Raw genomic sequence first — 22,314 nt, 5'->3', positions numbered from 1 at the left:
GTCCATACAGAAATGGTTTGTCGAGATCGCTGTGGAAGAACTTGACTGGCCTGCACAGAGCCCTGACCTCAACCCCATCGAACACCTTTAAGATTAATTGGAATGCTGACTGTGAGCCAGGCCTAATCGCCCAACATCAGTGCCCGACCTCACTAATGATTGCTCGTGGCTGAAAGGAAACCCTGCAGCAATGTTCCAACATCAAGTGGAATGAGATGGTTGACGAGCAGGTGTCCACATAGTTTTGGTCATGTAGTGTATCTTTGGTCAGTTTTGGAACATATGGGACTCGGCTCCAATTTCATTAATATGATTAAAATACTATGTCAACCCCTCAGCCATAGTAATGAGGCAATGCCTGTCTGTTCTGTTCAGAATAACTAGAAGTAGCAGGCAAGGTGATCAATTTTATTGTCTATGGCACACCTGGCCCAGGCGATTTGACAATCGAAAGAAATTACAAGAATGTCTCGGCTCATACTACGGATCATGTCTTCTCATTATACGCCGACGATATCTTACTTTTGTAAGGCAATGTTCATTGTCTGGATAAAGTATTTATCCTCATCTCCGTTTTTACAATTTAAATTACAACCTGTCATTTTAATGGATTTTTACTTGGATTTCATGTAATGGAAATACACAAAAAGTAAAAAAAAAAATTGAAGTGGAAAAAATAACTTGTTTCAAAAATTTAAAAAAACTACAAAACAGAAAACTGGTGCGTGCACATGTATTCACCCCCTTTGCTATGAAGCTCCTAAATAAGATCTGGTGCAACCAATTACCTTTAGAAGTCACATAACTAGTTAAATAAAGTCCACCTGTTTGCAATCTAAGTGTCACATGATCTCAGTATAGCTGTGTGATGTATTTAGGCTGAGACTGCTGACCCTGGCTGTCACAGTACTCTATTGACCCTGGTCTAAAGTAGCGCACTATATAGGGAATAGGGTGCCCTCTGAGACAGTCATACTGTTTCAGCTCTCTGCTGCTCATCACTGTGCAATAATGATAGAGGTGACCATTGTAGAAAATGTTGCTGTGTGATGTATTTTTTTCACACAGTGTTCCCTTTATTTTTTTGAGCAGTATATATATATATATATATATATATATATATATATATATATATATATATATATATATATATATATATATATATATATATATATATATATATATATATATATACACACACACACACACACAAACGTTCTGAAAGGCCCCCCAGAGTCTGCAACACCACTAAGCAAGGGACACCACCAAGCAAGCGGCACCATGAAGACCAAGGAGCTCTCCAAAAAGGTCAGGGACAAAGTTGTGGAGAAGTACAGATCAGAGTTGGGTTATAAAAAAATATCCATAACTGAACATCCCACGGATCACCATTAAATCCATTATAAAAAATGGAAAGAATATGCACCACAACTAACCTGCCAAGAGAGGGCCGCCCACCAACACTCACAGACCAGGCAAGGAGGGCATTAATCAGAGAGGCAACAAAGAGACCAAAAAGGACCCTGAAGGAGCTGCAAAGCGTCGCTGCAGAGATTGGAGTATCTGTCTATAGGACCACTTTAAGGTTTAAGCTCTTTAAGCTCCACAGAGCTGGGCTTTATGGAAGAGTAGCCAGAAAAAAAGCCATTGCTTAAAAAAAATAAAAAAAAGCAAACATGCTTGGTGTTCGCCAAAAGGCATGTGGGAGACTCCCCAAACATACGGAAGAAGGTACTCTGGTGAGATGGGACTAAAATTGAGCTTTTTTTGCCATCAAGGAAAATGCTACGTCTGGCACAAACACAACACCTCTCATAACCCCTAGAACCTCATCCCCACAGTGAAGCATGGTGGTGGCAGCATCATGCTGTGGGGATGTTTTTCCATTGGCAGGGACTGGGAAACTGGTCAGAATTTAAGGAATGATGGATGGCGCTAAATACAGGGAAATTCTTGTGGGAAACCTGTTTCAGTCTTCCAGAGATTTGAGACCGGGACGGAGGTTCTCCTTCCAGCAGGACAATGACCCTAAGCATACTGCTAAAGCAACACTCCAGTGGTTTAAGGGGAAACATTTAAATGTGTTGGAATGGCCTAGTCAAAGCCCAGACCTCAATCCAATTGAGAATCTGTGGTATGACTTAAAGATTGCTGTACACCAGCAGAAACCATCCAACTTGAAGGAGCTGGAGCAGTTTTGCCTTGAAGAATGGGCAAAAATCCCAGTGGCTAGATGTGCCAAGCTTATGGAGACATACCCCAAGATACTTGCAGCTGTAATTACTGCAAGAGGTGGCTCTACAAAGTATTGACTTGGGGGGGGGGGGGGGGTGAATAGTTAGGCACACTCAAGTTCTGTTTTTTTGTCTTATTTCTTGTTTGTTTCACAATAAAACATATTTTGCATCTTCAAAGTGATAGGCATGTTGTGTAAATCAAATGAGTCAAACCCCACAAAAACATTTTTTAATTCCAGGTTGTGTGGCAACAAAATAGGAAAAATGCCACTGGGGTGAATACTTTCGCAAGCCACTGTATATAGAGACATATGGTGTCTCCTATTTCCAGGGAGAGGTGGTCTTCACTGATATATCCCGTAAACTATGCTTTGAACCCATTATTGCACACACAATCTCTATTTGGTGCAATATTTTAAAACAGTGCATTTCAGAATCAAAATGGCATGCCCATACTCCATTATTTCACAATAATGCAGACTTTTGCTCCCCCCCAATGGCCAAATGTGGAATCTGTACCGTTGCTGATATCACGGACAGAAATGGTTTGAGAACGTTCCAAGATTTTAAAGACGAACATTACCAGGCAACTCCTTTTTTGTAAATTTACAATTCAGGTCAGCTATAAATAACATTGGCACCGGCCAATTACCCAGGAGAACAAAAAATCCCATTGTGAAATTGTGCTTTTAGCCTATTAATTGATGGAAATATATTTGACTGGTCATGCTTATCAGTTTATAGGCCAACTTGTACAGTATATTTGTTATGCATCTTATTTATCACACGTGTACAGCATACATAGACCTACAGAGCCTTGCGCTGTCAGAGAGCACAATGCTGCTGCTACAGCATCTCAAATAGCAAAATCATAGGCAACAGAAAGCAGGCATCATCAGCGCATAGCACACCACTTTATTTATTTTACTTTACCAGGTAAGCCAGTTGAGAACAAGTTCTCATTTACAACTGCGACCTGGCCAAGATAAAGCAAAGCAGTGCAACAAAAACAGAGTTACACATGGAATAAACAAACGTACAGTTAATCACACAAAAGAAAATAAAGATTTTTCTATTCATGTACAGTGTGTGCAAATGTAGAAGAGTAGGGAGGTAGGCAATAAATAGGCCCAAGAGGCAAAAATAATTACAATTTAGCATTAACACTGGAGTGATAGATGTGCAGATGATGATGCGCAAGTAGAGATACTTGGGTGCAAAAGAGCAAAAGGGTAAGTAATACTATAGGGATGAGGTAGTTGGGTGTACTATTTACAGATTGGCTGTGTACAGGTACAGTGATCGGTAAGCTGCTCTGACAGCTGATGCTTAAAGTTAGAGAAGGAGATATAAGATTCCAGCTTCAGAGATTTTTGCAATTCGTTCCAGTCATTGGCAGCAGAGAACTGGAAGGAAAGGCAGCCAAAGGAAGTGTTGACTTTGGGGGATGAGCAGTGAAATATACCTGCTGGAGCGCGGGTGGGTGTTGCTATGGTGACCAGTGAGCTGAGATAAGGCAGGGCTTTACCTAGCAAAGACTTATAGATGACCTGGAGCCAGTGGGTTTGGCGCCGAATATGTAGTGAGGGGTGAGCTGGAGGCAGTATGCATTTTGAAAACATATACTTAATTGTTTGACACCTGAACGTTTTACTACATATCTTCAAAGTAGCCTAGCCAAAATCAGACCATATCCATGGAGGCAATTATTTAATATAAACGTTCTTTAATTGTCCAGTATCCAAAGGCACAATCCTAGTCATATTAGCAACCCATGCTAGTTGTTGCATATTAGAAATGTAGAAAGAGGAGATCTAACAGACATTTTCATCTGTCAGATGAAACCGCTCCCATGTGTGGTGCGCTTCTGACAAGTGTTTTCCCACTAAATGCATTATAGAAAGCACATTCGGGCGTAGCCTACTGCCTTGAAGAAATAGTAGTTTATCAACATGTTAAGCTAAACACTCTGATTTGTTGCATCACTCATTGCTTTTAAGCGTCACACACAACTGTCCCAGAGTCTGTTTGGAATAGGCTATTTCTCAACAAGCTGACCAATACAATAGGTCAACTTCTCTACTATGGGGGATAGTAGATTGACATAGGCTAGTGATTTTGCTGTACGTTACTCGTCTTGTTTGTAGAGGAAAAGTAACATTTGGACAGTTATCCTAATATCTTCAAAGTGCATCCTCGACTTGCATGTTCTGTTAATATTACTTACCATAATCTAAAGATAGAGATGTGGGGAGGTGTTACTTTTTGGATCTGCGGTATGATCCTGATGATCAATGCTTTGTATTTGTGTACTTTTTACTAGTGTGTGCAATGCTCAGGCTCACCTTGTAGTGCGAAGCCACATAGAGAGCCATGAGCCTCTGTAGGAAGGCTTCAGATGCCTTGTGGTAGCAGAACAGTGTGTCTCTGTTCACATAGTATCTGTACAACACAGGTTAAGGATGACAAGAGCAGCAGCAACGACTAAGACAATCATATAGCGTGCCACTAAAGACCACAATACTGAATTTGTTTTAGAGCCAAACAGCAGCCCTGTAAAGCTGAGGAATGGAGCTTGAGAAATAACCACTGAACAGCATTATCTATTGCACCATGAAAGGATACAGGTCGCAGGTCTGTGGCAGGGGGCAGCCAGAGATGACTCTGGGGATGTTTAGACAGTCCAGACACAGCAGCTCGTTGAGCCACCTCTCTACAGGGTCTCCCATGGCATAACGGATGGACTCATGGAGGGACACCTCTTGGAGGGAGCGAGCTGGGAGAGGAGGAACACAATAATTAAAACACATTACAGGTACAGATGCAACGTAATGTATTTTTTGTTAATCTTTCTTACAACCGCATTAGTCTTTCAATACTAGCACTGACTTTGCAGATAGTTATTTTGTAGAAAACTTGATTAGCAATTACTGTGATCGTTGGTTTTACCTACAGTAGTTGAACGCATTGAGTGCGAGTCTGGATAAGCCTAGGGTCTGCTACATGACTAAAAGGTACATGTAAAATGTAGTAAGGGTGTCTTGGTCACCTGCATTTAGCCTGGCTGTGTTGGTGCTCCTGTTCTCTGCTGACAGACTCTGCTGGCTCTCTGAACTCTGCTGCCTCAACTGCTGGATCAACTTCAGGGAGAGAGAACGACCTGTGCCCTCATACCTTTCGGGATAAAAAGGGGAAAATCAGGAACACAGACAGTTTGTGCTATGGTGCACCGGGGGGGGGGGGGGGATCCAGAATCACATACACACATGCCACTGACCCGTTGATGGTGGAGGCCATGAAGACCAGGTATGGTCCAAGCAGCTTCTTGACCAGAGGAAGGGGGATGGCTGCAGCCTCATCTATCACCAGCAGCTCAGCCTGACCCAGCTTCACTGAATCAGCTGGGTGGATGTACTGAATAGTCTGTCTATGCTCCTTAAAGATGTTGACTCTAACCACAGCCTTGCTGAACTCAGGGTTCAGAGACTGGATGATCTCATAGTCCAGGTGCTCCTGGGAATGGGATGTTTAAGTTAGGAATATATTTAATAAAGCTTCCATTGTCTAACATATAGTTGACTCACAAACAGACAGACTATAGAGACAAAGAAAGAGAAGGGTCACCTGGTATTGAAGGGCATCGAAGCCTTTGAAGATGAATTCAAACAGAGTGTGCAGGTTGTCTGGGCTGGGGGAGGTGATGAAGATGTTGGAGTAGCTGTGGAGAAAGACAACAGGACACTATGAGCAGCAGTATGTCACAGTATGGAGTGTGAGTTAAGGGACTCCACACAGATCACTGTTTGCAAATGCGTCTCCTCCAACATAGGGACAAGCACACTTACGTAGATCAATCCAAAAGTGTAAAGACTCATGAGTGTTTGTGTGAGAGATGAGGTAGGTTAATCAGCAGTAAACCGTACCCAAATGCCACAGCCCCAGCCACAGCCAGTCCCAGTGCTGCAGACTTGCCCCTGCCTCTAGCTGCAGTCAGAGCCACAGTGCTCCGCAGGGTCTTCTCTGAGATGGCCTCGATGAACTTCAGCACCGCCTTGGCCTTGGAGGGAGAGACCGCAACAAACCATAAGCTAAGAAACACACACTATGAATAACAGGATCTCCACTGAGAGGTGCAAAGCTTGGATATCAACTAGTCAATAAATGCTGTCCTACACCCATTTACCCAATTGTCTTCTGACAGGTGGCATTACTACTATTATCATGTGATGCCAGTCTCATCCAGAGCAGATGGATTCACGCTATCTGATGTAAGACAATATCCTATCCCCTTGATTTATATATGAGAGTATGTCCTGACCTGGTCCATGGTCTTGCAGCTGTCCACCAGCACACCAACAGGCTGCGTGTCCTGTAGAGACTCCTTTAACTCATTCAGCTCCTGTTCCCGTGGCGACAGACTGTCCTCCTGCAGGAAGGAGACAAATGATTGGTCAAAGGGTTAGTCAGGTTATAACCCAGAAGTCAATGAATGGAGTTTTTGGCTTAAGTCAAGTTCACTAGGCACGAAACTGAAGGAACCTTGCTACAGTGTGCTCTAATCAACACGACCCAGGATTGCTGTGGAGCATGGGATTGTGTGCTTACCTGAGTCTTGGGAGGAACAGGCTTGATGTTGGCAATGTGGCTGGAGATGGGCAGGACGTTGAGCTGGTCGTCAATGACAACGCACGTCTTACAGGACGACAGAGATAGGATGAACCTGGAGGGGAGGGCAGTTAGTTACCATGGATATGGTATCAGTAAGGGTTATATGGCTTGTCAGTCATTTAACTTCTCTAGGGTAGGGGGCACTATTTTCACCTCCGGATGAAAAGCGTGTCCAAAGTAAACTGCCTGCTACCCAGACCCAGAAGCTAGGATATGCATCTAATTGGTAGATTTGGATAGAAAATACTCTAAAGTTTCCAAAACTGTTAAAATAATGTCTGTGTGTATAACAGAATTGATTTTGCAGGCGAAAACCTGAGAAAAATCCATCCAGGAAGTAGGACTTTTTTTTATTTTTTGTAGTTTTCTATTCAATGCCATTATAGTATCCATTGACTTAAGACTCAAATTGCAGTTCCTATGCCTTCCACTAGATGTCAACAGTCTTTAGAAATTGTTTCAGGCTTGTATTCTGAAAAATTAGGGAGTAAGACCAGTCTGAATGACTGGACCCTAAAGTCTCAGAGCTTTTTCATTCGCAATCCCGAGAGCGCGCCTTTCTTGTTTACCTTTTATATTGACGACGTTATTGTCCGGTTGAAATAGCAATTATTTAGGCTAAAAACAACCTGAGGTTTGAATATAAACATCGTTTGACATGTTTCTATGAACTTTACAGATACAATTTGGATTTTTTGTCTGCCTGTTGTGACTGCGTTTGAGCCTGTGGATTACTGAAGAAAACGCAAACAAAAAAACGGAGGTTTTGGATATAAAGAGACTTTATCGAACAAAACAAACATTTAATGAGTAAATGAATGTCTTCTGAGTGCAACCATATGAAGATCAACAAAGTTAAGTGATTCATTTTCTCTATTTCTGACTTGTAACTTCTACTTGGCTGGTTACTGTTTGTAATGATTTGTCTGCTGGGCTATGTTCTCAAATAATCGCATGGTATGCTTTCGCCGTAAAGCCTTTTTGAAATTTGACAGTGGTTGGATTCAAAAGAAGTTCATCTTTAAACCTATCTATAACACTTGTATGTTTTCTGAATTTTTATAATCAGTATTTCTGTTTTTGAATTTGGCGCTCTGCAATTTCACTGGATGTTGGTCAGGTGGGACGCTAGCGTCCCACGTACCCTAGAGAGGTTAAAAAGAACAAGGAAGCCCTTGTTTGAATAGTCCTCGAGTTGTAATTGGGCGGCCATATTTAAACTACACTGAACAAAAGCAAAAAGCGCAAAATGTAAAGTGTTGGTCCCATGTTTCATGAGCTGAAATAGAAGATGCCAGAAATGTTCCATACACACAAAAAGCTTGTGTCTCTCAAATTTGTTGACAGAGCATTTCTCCTTTACCAAGATAATCCATCCACCTGACAGGTGTGGCATACATATCATGAAGCTGATTAAACAGCATGCTCATTACACTGGTGCATCTTGTGCTGGGGACAATGAAAGGCCACTAAAATGTGCAGTTTTGTCACAACACAATGCCACAGATGTCAAGTTTTAAAGGACCGTGCAATTGGCATGCTGACTGCAGGAATGTCCACCAGAGCTGTTGACAGAGAATTGACTGTTCATTTCTCTACTATTAGCCGCCTCCAACGTAATTTCAGAGAATTCGGCAGTACGTCCAACCGGCCTCACAACCGTAGACCATGTGACCACACCAGCCAAAGCCCTCCAAATCCGGCTTCTTCACCAGAGACATCGTCTGAGACCAGACGCCTGGACAGCTGATTAAATTGTGTATTTGCACAACCTAAGAATTTCTGCACAAACTGTCAGAAACCATCTCAGGGAAGCTCATCTGCTTGCTCGTGGTCCTCACTAGGGTCTTGGCCTGACTACAGTGAGCAAATGCTTAACTTTGGTGGCCACTGGCACGCTGGAGAAGTGTGCTCTTCACAGATGAATCCCGGTTTCAACTGTACCGGGTAGATGGAAGACAGCGTATATGGCGTCGTGTGGGCGAGCAATTTGCTGATGTTTACGTTGTGAACAGAGTGCCCTATGGTGGAGGTAGGGTTGTTATGGGCAGGCATAAGCTACAGACAACGAACATAATTGCATTTTTGAAAGCACAGAGATACCGTGATGAGATCTTGAGGCCCATTGTCATGCCATTCATCCGCCGCCATCATTTAATGCTTCAGCATGATAATGCACGGCCCCATGTCACAAGGATCTGTACACAATTCCTGGAAGCTGACAAAGTCCCAGTTCTTCCATGGCCTGCATACTCACCAGACATGCTCTGGATCGACGTTTACGACAATGTCTTCCAGGTCCCGCCAATATCCAGTAACGTCGCACAGCCATTGAAGAGGAGTGGCACAACATGTCACAGGACACAATCAAAAGCCTGATTGCGATGCATGAGGACCCTACTTTTTTTTGACCTAATTTATTTATTTAAATTAACTGACTTCCTTATATGAACTGTAACTCAGTAAAATTGTTGCGTTTATATTTTTGTTCAGTGTATTTGAAGACCACTGACCTCTCATTGAACCTTCCCACCACGTCCTGATGGGCCTCAGTCCTGTAGCGAGAATGAACATCCTGGGGAAGAAACATACAGTGCATTCAGGAAAGGATAAAGACTAAGACTAGACTTTGACATTTTGTAACATTACAGCCTTATTCTAAAATGGATTCAATTCTGTTCTCAATCTACACACAATAACCAGGTTTTTAGAAACGTTTGCAAATCTATAAAATAGAAATTACTGACATAAGTATTCATACCCTTTGCTATGAGACTAAATTGAGCTCAGGTGCATCCTGTTTCCATTGATCATCCTTGAGATGTTTCTACAACTTCATTGGAGTCCACCTGTTGGTGGACTCCAAGAATGGGAGACACTGCCCAAATACACGTGTGCCAAGCTTGTAGCGTCATACCCAAGAAGACCCGAGTCTAATCGCTGCCAAAGGTGCTTCAACAAAGTACTGAATACAGTGTATAAAGTCAGAACACCTGCTGTCTCAGCCACTTCCTGTCACCAAGGGAGTACCCAGAGGGTCGATCCTAGGCCCCACCCTCGTTGTCACGTTGTGTTGCTGCCATGCTGTGTTGTCATGTGTTGCTGCCATGCTGTTGTCGTCTTAGGTCTCTATGTACTGTACTGGTGTCTCTCGTCGTGGTAAGTTTGGTCCTATATTTTATTTTTAATCCCATCCCCCGCTGGAGGCCTTTTGGTAGGCCGTCATTGTAAATACGTTTAATTTTATTTAACTAGGCAAGTCATTTAACAAATTCTTATTTACACCGGCCAAACCTGGACAGCGCTGGGCCAATTGCGTGCTGCCCAATGGGACTCCAATCACGGCCGGTTGTAATACAGCGTGGAACCAGGGTGTCTGTATTGACGCCTCAAGCACTGAGATGCAGTGCCTTAGACCACTGCGCCACTTGGGAGCCCCAAGTCAGTTCTTAATAACTGACTTGCCTAATTAAATAAACATTTTAATGTGATTTCAGTTTTTATTTTGTAATAAATTAGAAGAATGTCTACAAACGTGCTTTAGCTTTATCATTATGGGGTATCGTGTGTAGATTGATGTGGGGGGAAAAAACGATTTCATCCATTTTAGAATAAGACTAACATAACAAAATGAGGAAAAAGTCAAGGGTTCTGAATACTTGCCAGATGCACTGTAAAACAGCAATATTTAGACAACAGTAGTCTTAAACTGGCTCTAACCCAGCAAGGATTAAAGAATACATGAGTACACAGTTCACTGAAAACATCTATGGGGCCTTACCATAGTCATTGTGTACAGCTGCTTGAGTGAGTTGACCGTCCTGAGAAGAATTACCACGATCCCTCCTCCTTCCACAGTCTCCACAGTTCGAGCCAGGAGATTGGGAGTGAGAGCCTCAAAGTCCTGTGTGAGAGAGAACGAGAGACAACAACAACAAAAATGTTCAGTGCAAATCTGGAGAGTTGAACACAAGGATTGTTAGATGTCGGGTGTTGACAGCCAGGACAACAAGAAGAAGAACAACAAGCATGTCTCACCTGCAGGATGCACATGCCGTAAGTGTTTCCAAGAATCTTGTGTGTCTCGTTGTAGTAGCAGTAGCGGATGTTAGTGGCAGCAACAAACAGCTCAAAGGGGTCATCTTGCTTAATGTTCAGAGTGCCCGTCTTGATCTTCTTCTGGAGCTGACGCATGCGCTTCTTCCGGTTGCTGTTTAAAAGACGAAAGAGCAAAATGAATTAACTCCCTTCAAAAACATTCCTACTGCAAGACTTCCCTCTCTAGCCTGGTCGTGTACCATCTGGCCATGACAATTAGTGCTGCAAACTCTCACACATTGGGCGTAAGACACGCGCATTTGACCTTCTCACACCTCTTATTTCTCATGCATTGAAACAAGTACTGCTTTTATTTTCTAATGAACCCAGTTCATATTCAGTGTGTTAACTTCTCAGCTGTGCCTCTAAATCATTTTGAAATCAGAGCATATGGGCCTGCAATTCTACATCTGAGGGATGGAAGCGGGAGAACAGACCGTGGCTTGGGGGGGGCTGAGGTACCTGATGATCTTCTTGTGTTGTAGGTGTCCTGGAGGGCAGGCAACGTGAACCCAATGGTACGTTCGGCTGAGTGTACCACCCTCTGTAGTAGTGCCTTGGGGTCAGCGGTGGAGTTGCCGTACCAGGCTGTAATGCAGCCCGACAGTACGCTCTCGATGGTGCTCCTGTAGAACACTGAGGGCCCTCGGGGACAGGCCAAATTTATTCAGCCTCCTGAGGTTGAAGAGTCGCTGTCGTGCCTTCTTCACCACGGTGTCCGTGTAGTTTGACCATTTCAGCTCCTCTGAGATGTGTACGCCTTTTTTGAATGTCAGAGCCCTGTTGACGAGGATGCCTGGTTCCTCGAAGTCCACAATCAGCTTTTTTATTTTGCTGACGTTGAGGGAGAGGTTATTTACCTGGCCCCACACCTCCTCCCTGTAGGCAGTCTCTTCGTTGTTGGTAAATCTGGCCTATTACTTTTGTTTCGTCAGTGTACTTCACAGCATGTGATACTAGTGATTTAATCCACCACTTGCATGAGCCCAGATCCATAGGATACATTATTCACCTCGTTTGGACATTGACAATTTAGCAATAGATTTATTAGGCTGTAAGAGTGAAAAGGCCGCATTCAGGAGGAACTTTGGAAGGGTGAACTGATTTGTCTAACTAGGAACATTATTTTGCCCAAACAGATTGTGAACCCAAGTTTGGAACTGATTCTAGTCGGGGGACAATACTTTGAAAGACAATTTGGGTTGGTGTAGGGGCAGATTTAGGTTGTCATCTTGTCTTCAGGAGATTTTCTGTTTAAATTATTTTGACTTTCACAATAGCTAATGTAAGTCATTAGAAAAAAAAACATGCAACAACGGGCAAAAATATTGACATTAATAAAATGATGGGGAAGAACGCTACTAGTGTGCTCATCTCCGCAAGAACACTAGTGTTATTCCCCATACTACTATTTATTTAACTTAGCCTTATTACACCAGCAAAATTGGTATGTGAAATTTGCCAACTTGTCTTAAATAAAAAATAAAACGCAATGAGGGCATTGCATTTTTGTAAGCATTTTTGGACAGTGTTGAATATAAGCTACGGAAAGTATTCGGAAAGTATTCAGAATCCTTAACTTCTTCCACATTTTGTTACGTTACAGCTAGGGCTGTTACGGTGACAGTATTACCGCCACACCGCCGGTCACAAGTCATGAAGGCAGTCAAATTTCACATGACCATTAAGTCAAGGTAATTAGGTTTCTCCAAGCTCTGATGCTACTGATGGTCATTAGGAGCCTACAAAACTTGCTAACTGCCTGGTACTCAGCACTCTATTGTCCCTCTAATCACTTTGACGTCAATGCAAATGTGATGGAAAATCTAATCAAACACTTCATGAGCTCATGTTGCATTAGAGGCTGACCGATTATGATTTTTCAACGCGGATACCGATTATTGGAGGACCAAATAAAAGCCGCTGCCGATTAAATCTGCCGATTTTTGTTGTTGTTGTAATAATGACAATTACAACAATACTGAATGAACACTTATTTTAACTTAATCAATACATCAATTTGGCCTCAAATAAATAATGAAACGTGTTCAATTTGGTTTAAATAATGCAAAAACAAAGTGTTGGAGAAGAAAGTAAAAGTGCAATATGTGCCATGTAAAAAAGCTAACATTTAACTTCCTTGCTCAGAACATGAGAACATATGAAAGCTGGTGGTTCCTTTTAACATGAGACTTCAATATTCCCAGGTAAGAAGTTTTAGGTTGTAGTTATTATAGGATTTATAGGACTATTTCTCTCTATATGATTTGTATTTCATATACCTTTCACTATTGGATGTTCTTATAGGCACTTTAGTATTGCCAGTGTAACAGTATAGCTTCCGTCCCTCTCCTCGCTCCTACCTGGGCTCGAACCAGGAACACATCGACAACAGCCACCCTCGAAGCAGCGTTACCCATGTAGAGCAAGGGGAACAACCACTCCCAAGTCTCAGAGCGAGTGACGTTTGAAACGCTATTAGCGCGCACCCCGCTAACTAGCTAGCCATTTCACATCGGTTACACCAGCCTAATCTCGGGGGTTGAAGTCACAAACAGCGCAATGCTTGAAGAATTGCGAAGAGCTGCTGGCAAACGCACGAAGGTGCTGTTTGAAGGAAAGCTTACGAGCCTGCTGCTGCCTACCATCGCTCAGTCAGACTGCTCTATCAAATATCAAATCATAGACTTAATTATAACATAACAGAGAAATACGAGCCTTTGGTCATTAATATGGTCGAATCCGGAAACTATCATTTCGAAAACGAAACGTTTATTATTTCAGTGAAATACGGAACCGTTCCGTATTTTATCTAACGGGTGGCGTCCCTAAGTCTAAATATTCCTGTTACATTGAACAACCTTCAATGTTCTCATAATTATGTACAATTCTGGCAAATTAATTACAGCCTTTGTTAGGAATAAATGGACTTCACACAGTTCGCAATGAGACAGGCAGCCCAAACTGCTGTATATACCCTGACTGCTTGCACGGAATGCAAGAGAAGTAACACAACGTCACATCCCTAGTTATAAGAAATTCATGTTAGCAGGCAATATTAACTAAATATGCAGGTTTAAAAATATATACTTGTGTATTGATTTTAAAGAAAGGCATTGATGTTTACATTGGTGCAACGACAGTGCTTTTTTCACAAATGCGCTTGTTAAATCATCCCCCGTTTGTCGAAGTAAGCTGTGATTCGATGAGAAATTAACAGTCACCGCATCGATTATATGCAACGCAGGACACGTTAGATAACTACACATGGTTGATGATATTACTAGTTTAACTAGTGATTATGTTAAGATTGATAGTTTTTTAATAAGATAAGTTTAATGCTAGCTAGCAACTTACCTAGGCTTCTTGCTGCCCTCGCATAACAGGTAGTCAGCCTGCCATGCAGGCTCCTCGTGGAGTGCAATGTAAGGCAGGTGGTTAGAGCGTCGGACTAGTAACCGGAAGGTTGCAAAAACGAATCCCCGAGGTGACAAGGTAAAAAGCTGTTCTGCCCCTGAACAAGGCAGTTAACCCCCGTTCCCAGGCCATCATTGAAAATAAGAATGTGTTTTTAATCTGACTTGCCTAGTTAAATAAAGGTGTAAAATAAAAAAAAAGTGTTTAAAAAATAATACAAATCGACATCCAAAAATACCGATTACCAATTGTTATAAAAACTTGAAATCGGCCCAAATTAAATCAGCCATTCAGATTAATTGGTCGACCTCTAGCCACAATAATGGAATTTGCGGTTTCCTTCCAAATAAAAGTATGTCACTAACAGTGATGCAAATTAACCTGTTAGGGCTAGGGGGCAGTATTTACACGGCCGGATAAAAAAACGTACCGATTTAATCTGGTTATTACTACTGCCCAGAAACTAGAATATGCATATAATTATTGGCTTTGGATAGAAAACACCCTAAAGTTTCTAAAACTGTTTGAATGGTGTCTGTGAGTATAACAGAACTCATATGGCAGGCAAAAACCTGAGAAGATTCTGTACAGGAAGTGCCCTCTCTGACCATTCCTTGGGCTTCTTGACTCTCTTTATTGAAAACTTAGGATCTTTGCTGTAACGTGACACTTCCTACGGCTCCCATAGGCTCTCAGAACCCGGGAAAAAGCTGAATGATGTCTTTGCAGCCCCTGGCTGAAAAACATTAGCGCCTTTGGTAAGTGGTCTATCAGAGGACAATGAGACTGAGGCGCGTGCACGAGGCAACCCCATGTTTTTATTTTCTCTGTCTTTGAACTAAAACAACGACTCCCGGTCGGAATATTATCGCTTTTTTTTACGAGAAAAAATGGCATAAAAATTGATTTTAAACAGCAGTTGACATGCTTCGAAGTACAGTAATGGAATATTTAGAATTTTTTGGTCACGAAACGCGTCGGGCGCATCACCCTTATTTACCCTTCGGATAGTGTCTTGAACGCACAAACAAAACAGAGGATATTTGAACATAACTATGGATTATTTTTAACCAAACCAACATTTGTTATTGAAGTAGAAGTCCTGGGAGTGCATTCTGACGAAGAACAGCAAAGGTAATAACATTTTTCTTATAGTAAATCTGACTTTGGTGAGGGCTAAACTTGGTGGGTGTCTAAATAGCTAGCCGTGATGGCTGGGCTATCTACTCAGAATATTGCAAAATGTGCTTTCACCGAAAAGCTATTTTAAAATCGGACATATCGAGTGCATAAAGGAGTTCTGTATCTATAATTCTTAAAATAATTGTTGTTTTTTGTGAACGTTTATCGTGAGTAATTTAGTAAATTCACCGGAAGTTTGCGGTGGGTATGCTAGTTCTGAACGTCACATGCTAATGTAAAAAGCTGGTTTTTGATATAAATATGAACTTGATTGAACAAAACATGCATGTATTGTATAACATAATGTCCTAGGATTGTCATCTGATGAAGATCATCAAAGGTTAGTGCTGCATTTAGCTGTGGTTTGGGTTTATGTGACATTATATGCTAGCTTGAAAAATGGGTGTCTGATTATTTCTGGCTGGGTACTCTGCTGACATAATCTAATGTTTTGCTTTCGTTGTAAAGCCTTTTTGAAATCGGACAGTGTGGTTAGATTAACGAGAGTCTTGTCTTTAAAATGGTGTAAAATAGTCATATGTTTGAGAAATTGAAGTAATAGCATTTCTAAGGTATTTGAATATCGCGCCACGGGATTACACTGGCTGTTGTGTAGGTGGGACGATTTCGTCCCACCTAGCCCAGAGAGGTTAATACAAATAGAATTATACCATCATTTTATTTTTAAGGCTAACCGCAAATTCCACTATTGTGGCTAATCCTTATTGTGGATAGCTTCACAGATGGGTCCGACCACCATTAATCAAATAAGAATCGTCTTATAAATTTGGGTTATTTTAGATGACACCTAGCTATATAGTTAGCTAGCTAGCTAACTATAGCTACTGAAACAGATTGTCGTTTTGCTATGTTTTTGGGGAAGAACATTGTTTGCATCCATGAGCCAGCCAGCTTTTTTTTTAATGACCAGCACTGTAGGTGCGCGTGACAACTTTACAGCATCATAGCATACGTATCGATGAATCGTTGCGACATATGAAATACGAGTGATAGTGTAATAACTACGCTAAAAAATAATGAACACGTTAAATTATGTGACGTGCAGTCATATTCAGGCCCTGATTGGTCAACAAGCTTATTTGACGTCAAATATTGTTGTCAATCCTGGTTGAGAATGAAACGGCTGAACAAATGAACAATGAAACAGCACAGCAAGTAAGTGAAAGAAATAGGTTTTGATTATGTTTTACTGGTAATGGGGACATACGTAAATGCCAACAAAATAACTTTTTGGTCAGTGTGGTGTGTGTGTGTGTGTGTGTGTAACCTTTATTTAACTAAGCACGTCAGTTAAGAACAAATTCTTATTTACAATGATGGCCCAGATGACGCTGGGCCAATTGTGCACCACCCTATGGGACTCCCAATCACAGCCGGATGTGATACAGCCTGGATTCGAACCAGGGACTGTTTTTACGCCTCTTGCACTGAGATACAGTGCCTTAGACCGCTGCGTCCATGTGTGTCTGTGTGTGTAACTATTTAACTGTACTAGAATGCTTAAAAGGCCGCAAAAATTAAATATCGGCATCGGTTTTTTTTTGCAAGGAAAATATCGGTGCGCCACTAGTTTACAATGCACATTAATGACATCTACTGGTCAGCAATAAATAGCAACATGTGATTATCAGTACCTATCTTTCAAAAAACTGAATCTACGGCGTAATTTTGAATGCTTAAGACAGAAGCTTATACTATATTAAATCAAACTAATTATTTGAACAGCAGTGCAGAAGGTGTGGTTTCACACAACTGTATTGAAAATAGTGTGCCTTTAACAGGATTCGACCTCATACCCCTGAACGTTCCATAGTTACCAACTCTACCTGCTAAGCTACCAGTAGAGGTCGGTGTTTGAAAGCAGCTTAAATCGAAGAAAAGCTCCGGAACCACAGCGAAATCAGTGGGATGACGCATTTTGCAACACACGGGAGAAGGGGGTAGCTCTGTGGTTAGAGGGTTGATTGAGCTGTGTTGAATTGAGCTAAATGTAACGCAAGAGTTTGGACTTGTTGTTTTTAAGCCAGAGGATAAGTCTGAGTCGTATTTCACAACAAATACTTCTCGAATTTTCAGTTATAAAAAACTGCCGATTGTGTATATTTGATTAAAGTATTGATGAGGATGGGTGTACTGTTGCATGAGTGTGCTTACTGAGACGGTCACTGATATTGGCTTCCCACATCATTGCCGGACAGTAGTGCTTGTCAAGCGGGAGTGAAGGGCACTGTGTCCCAGTGTTGTTGCCGTTTACGCCCTCCTCATTGAGTAGTTGACTGTATGTATCTAAGTAAGTAATGGTGACATCTAGATGGTCATCAATATTAGTTATTTCTTGTGTAGGCTGCTATCCTACTCTAAAAAAAAATTATCTGAGGGAAACAATTGATGATGCGTAGCTCCTGCCGGCTACACAACCACGATACCAATTAGGAGCGCTTCAAGTCAGCAGGCACAACACCAGAGCACTGGTCACCACTATGAAGCCAAATAGCTGCCAAGATAGGGCCCAAGGCAAATGACTTGTGTGAGAATGCTATTATAAGACACAGAAGAGCCTTGTCTAGAATAACCGCCTGAGCTGCAAAATAGATAGCAGAGTAAGCCTAAATCATATTTACCATCTAAATATGCCATGCTGTTGAGTTATTTAATGGCCATATAATTGCATAATTTATTTGTATAGCCACACGGGGCTACTGTGGTGATCATGTAACTTAATTAATCACACTTTCCCACTATTTGGGAGCACGGACTGTAGGCCTTATATTAGGCATTTTGACTTTTGTATTTGCCAATTCCACTCTGTATGTAGGCTTGTTTTAGCTATTTGCGTTGCACAACCCCATCACGCAGAGGCCATATCCATAAATGAGACAAAACTAAATATTGATAAAGTCTTGGCTATAACCGGTCCTGAGCCAAATAGCCAAGGGGTACCAAACGGTCAAGACTATCTATATCCTATTCTTATTGCCAGATCTGTTTTCCCTATCAGCCAACTATTTTCATTCAAATGTATTTTGAGGCCTATGAGCGAGGAGGAGGCCTATAATAAAAAGTTTCAAACACAAATAAATAGACTTACAAAATTATTCCGTAAGACACCAGTACCCTAAATGATAGCCTACAAGCTGTTTTTTTATTTGGATAGGCCTAAATTATACATTTCATTTTTAAAGTCATAGGCTAAAGAACATTGGAGAAGCTCGATAATTTTGAGTCGCACATTATTTTTTTTGGATTAGACTGTCCTATTGTCTTTGATTTAGTTCCTACTGCAACGCAGACAAATGACTGAATGGATGACATACTGACTGAACTGAATGAAGGATTAATTAAATGTAAGAATATGTTGGAATGATGAGTTGCATGTTCTGCACTTTATTTGGCTAGTAGGCAAATAGTCATTATACCCTAATGTTGGCCTGTGGCTGCATGCCTCCAGAAGAGCATCTTCTGGAGGCATGGGGGGGGGGGGGGGGGGGGGGGTGCTTTTCCGAAGGCGCATGGTGATCACAAGCGCTTCGACTGGGCAGCAGTGTCACGATTGAGGGCCTATACGGAGACTACCTAAGACCACGGAACAGAGTTATTGTAAAATGTGGTAATAAGCTTATGCCAGACTTAGCCTTCATTTAACCTATCCCTTGATAATTGCAAAGTTCATATGTTCATGAGCCGATTCATATCAATAATTTCAAATCATTTTAAATTCATGTGTTGTGAAGCTAGCCAAAATAGGGATTAAGCACTTTGTGGACTTTGTGGTTAGCCTTCAAAATAAAATTATGTCATTGACCAGCAATGCAAATGAATACAAATAGTAGAATTATGCCATAATTGAATAGATCGTGCTAAACGAGGTTGGAATGTTGTTATATAAATCAAAAGACAAAAATCTGTTGAAATCACACTGGATGTATTATACTTTAGAATTGCATTGGGGCATACTTATTTTTATTTCACTGTACAGCCTTACCTATGGATTGTGGATCAATGACATGGGGTATCAGTCTTCTCAGTGACACCCAGAAAACAATAACATTGTCGCTCTTATTACGGGACTCTGAAACAACTGAATTGAGCCACATTTATTGTCAACCTATGTGTATTGAACACTATTCCCGAGGAAAACAATACTGCGTGGATGTTTTGGAGTCTGATAACTCTGAGGAGGACATTGGGGAAAAATGTCTTGGTTATTGAGTAGACTGATACCCAATCCTTAGCTAAAGCTGTACAGTACAATATGAATGTCAATACACACAATAAGCTGACTGGGGAAGTGATTTCACAGAGTCACAGTCCCACGATAAGAGCTGATACCCCATTTCATTGCTTCACATTCCAACCTTGTTTAACATTATCTAGTCTAAATATGGCATGATTCCACCAATTGTTACCTTCTGGATCACTTCGAAAATGATACAAATTCCACTGTTGTGCCTAATCCTTATATGTATTACAACACATTTTTATTTATCGTTTATTTAACTAACTTATTTAACAAATTCTTATTTACAATGATGGCCTACCGGGAACAGTGGGTTAACTGCCTTGTTCAGGAGCAGAAATAAAGATTTTTACCTTGTCAGCTCGGAGATTCGATGCAGCAACCTTTTTCTGTTACTGGCCCAACGCTCCAACCACTATCCTACCTGCCGCCCCAAACCTGGTCCGGTCGAGCATCACTAGCCAGATGAGGCTATTGGGCAACAGGGTTAAGTAGCAGGCTAGCTATTTATTTTCATGAACTGAAGTTCAATTTCAAGAGGTGAACAGCTAATACTTACAATGATTCCTAAATCACTGCTAAGAATAATGAAAATGACTGCAGTTTCTACTGGTCATTGTTTTCAGGCTGGTTGTATTGGTGCTGGCTAGGTGCCAAGACAAAGCTAGCTACCCCAGAAGTTGTGGTCGAACAAATTACTTATTACCAAGGTGGGATTGTAAACACACAGTTCGTGGCCGGTGTTTGCAGATATTGTTCGTCCAGCTTTGACAGTGTTACTGATGGCGCCTGGCCTGCACGTGCAAATTCAGAACACACAACATTATATAATAGAACCGTGTTAACGCGTCAAATAGTGTTATTTGACGTGTATCTTTTTTTGACATGCAAAGACCCAAACAGCGTTCCATAGACACACGGGTTGAAAATGCATGTGATCAAACGAAGCATCGACGTACTTCTGATGTGATACACTGCGTCGAAGTTAGCTGCATGCCTCGAAGCTCGAGTATCAAAGTAACAACACTAATTAATGACACAGCACTGCCTTCTGTTTTATAGCCTAAATAGAGCATGATACGATCGGGGACCAGGTTAATAATCCTTAAAAAGACAAGTAAACATAACTCAAGGCATCGTGTAGGGTATTATTTACCTGCTGAAGCCCAGCTCTTTCTTATAGCACCAGAGGACAGATGGTCTGGCTCTGACTGCGGCTTTGGACAGCATGTGGTGCAGGATGACTACCTGGATGAAGTTAAATTGAACATGGATTACAGATGAGAAACACTTCTGGGCTGATATCAATGTCTTAATCATGTACATGTTAAAGTAGACATTTTTACCTGGTCTCTGCCATGGTCCCCGACCACCACGAACATGGTGCGGTGTTGCTCGGAAACGCCATTATCTATCTGGACACGGATCCTGTTGTCTATCTTCTTCCGAAATGTTGCCATGGTGGTCCCTGAGGGCGAAAAGGAGTAAGGCTGCTCCAGTAAGGGTGGGGACTATTTATGATGTAAAGCTAGACAGTTTTGTCAATGGGCATATGGGTACAACATGGCAGCGGCACAACAGTAGTTCATCAATTAGCTGTTCACATCCCTTAAATCCTACAGATTATTTATGTTATGATTTATTTTTCTAGCTAGCAGGTATACAACTCTCTGGTTTAAGATATCGTTCTTACCTGACGTAGTTGATAAACCCACCAGTGTTTAATCCTAATAAAACGAATGAATGTAGATGAAAATACGACAAAACTCTGGAAGCAGTTAGTTTAGTTTAGTTTACATGCTGCCATCAATCCGATAAACTCACGTGGGGTCGGCGGTTCTGAAGGACCCTGCTATGACGTCAGAACTATGCGACAAAAGTTCACGAGCAGTCTAACCAAATGCCTGAAGGTAAAATGTTAACAAACCTGAAATAAACAAAACTTACTCGCAAGCAATGAGGTGAAGAAACGCGTGAATATATAAATATGACTGATATTTCTAAATATGTTCATGATAGTACAATACCAAAGATTATGGATATACTGACAAATACACCTCTATCCTCTAGCGGACCGACGGGCTGTCTCGCTACCGCCTTTCCCGCTTGGTGGATGCATTTCATTATTGCAATCAATTGTTTAATTATATACAATTATCAACTTACATCCCTACATCAAACATGTCTAACAGTAGGCCGTCATTGTAAATAAGAATTTGTTCTTAAATGACTTGCCTCGTTAAATAAATAAAAAATACAACAATTTATAAACAAGAAATTACAAAATACGTACAACAAAATATAACATAAAAAAATATACATTGCTCAAAAAAATAAAGGGAACACTTAAACAACACAATGTAACTCCAAGTCAATCACACTTCTGTGAAATCAAACTGTCCACTTAGGAAGCAATACTGATTGACAATACATTTCACATGCTGTTGTGCAAAT

General features: G+C 41.3%; 1 protein-coding gene across 1 annotated transcript in view; it reads right to left on the bottom strand.

Annotated features, from left to right (window-relative positions):
- Positions 1-21,732, bottom strand: part of nat10 (N-acetyltransferase 10) — a 39,537-nt gene extending 17,805 nt beyond the window's left edge. The window contains exons 1-14 of the mRNA XM_014147631.3: positions 21,554-21,732; positions 21,207-21,328; positions 21,017-21,108; positions 10,944-11,115; positions 10,687-10,809; positions 9,419-9,480; positions 6,843-6,957; positions 6,556-6,663; positions 6,161-6,294; positions 5,862-5,955; positions 5,515-5,750; positions 5,287-5,411; positions 4,863-5,013; positions 4,583-4,679 (exon numbers count right to left, since the gene is read on the bottom strand). Of these exons, the coding sequence (XP_014003106.1) occupies positions 4,583-4,679; positions 4,863-5,013; positions 5,287-5,411; positions 5,515-5,750; positions 5,862-5,955; positions 6,161-6,294; positions 6,556-6,663; positions 6,843-6,957; positions 9,419-9,480; positions 10,687-10,809; positions 10,944-11,115; positions 21,017-21,108; positions 21,207-21,320 (1,623 nt within the window). The 5' untranslated portion in view covers positions 21,321-21,328; positions 21,554-21,732. The remainder of the gene's footprint in view (positions 1-4,582; positions 4,680-4,862; positions 5,014-5,286; positions 5,412-5,514; positions 5,751-5,861; positions 5,956-6,160; positions 6,295-6,555; positions 6,664-6,842; positions 6,958-9,418; positions 9,481-10,686; positions 10,810-10,943; positions 11,116-21,016; positions 21,109-21,206; positions 21,329-21,553) is intronic.
- Positions 21,733-22,314: the final 582 nt, after the last annotated feature.

Source organism: Salmo salar, chromosome 16 (assembly GCF_965601325.2).
Source record: "Salmo salar chromosome 16, fSalSal1, whole genome shotgun sequence".
Classification (NCBI taxonomy): domain Eukaryota; kingdom Metazoa; phylum Chordata; class Actinopteri; order Salmoniformes; family Salmonidae; genus Salmo; species Salmo salar.
Note: the sequence above shows the minus strand (reverse complement) of the source record. Positions and strands in the feature narration are given on the sequence as shown.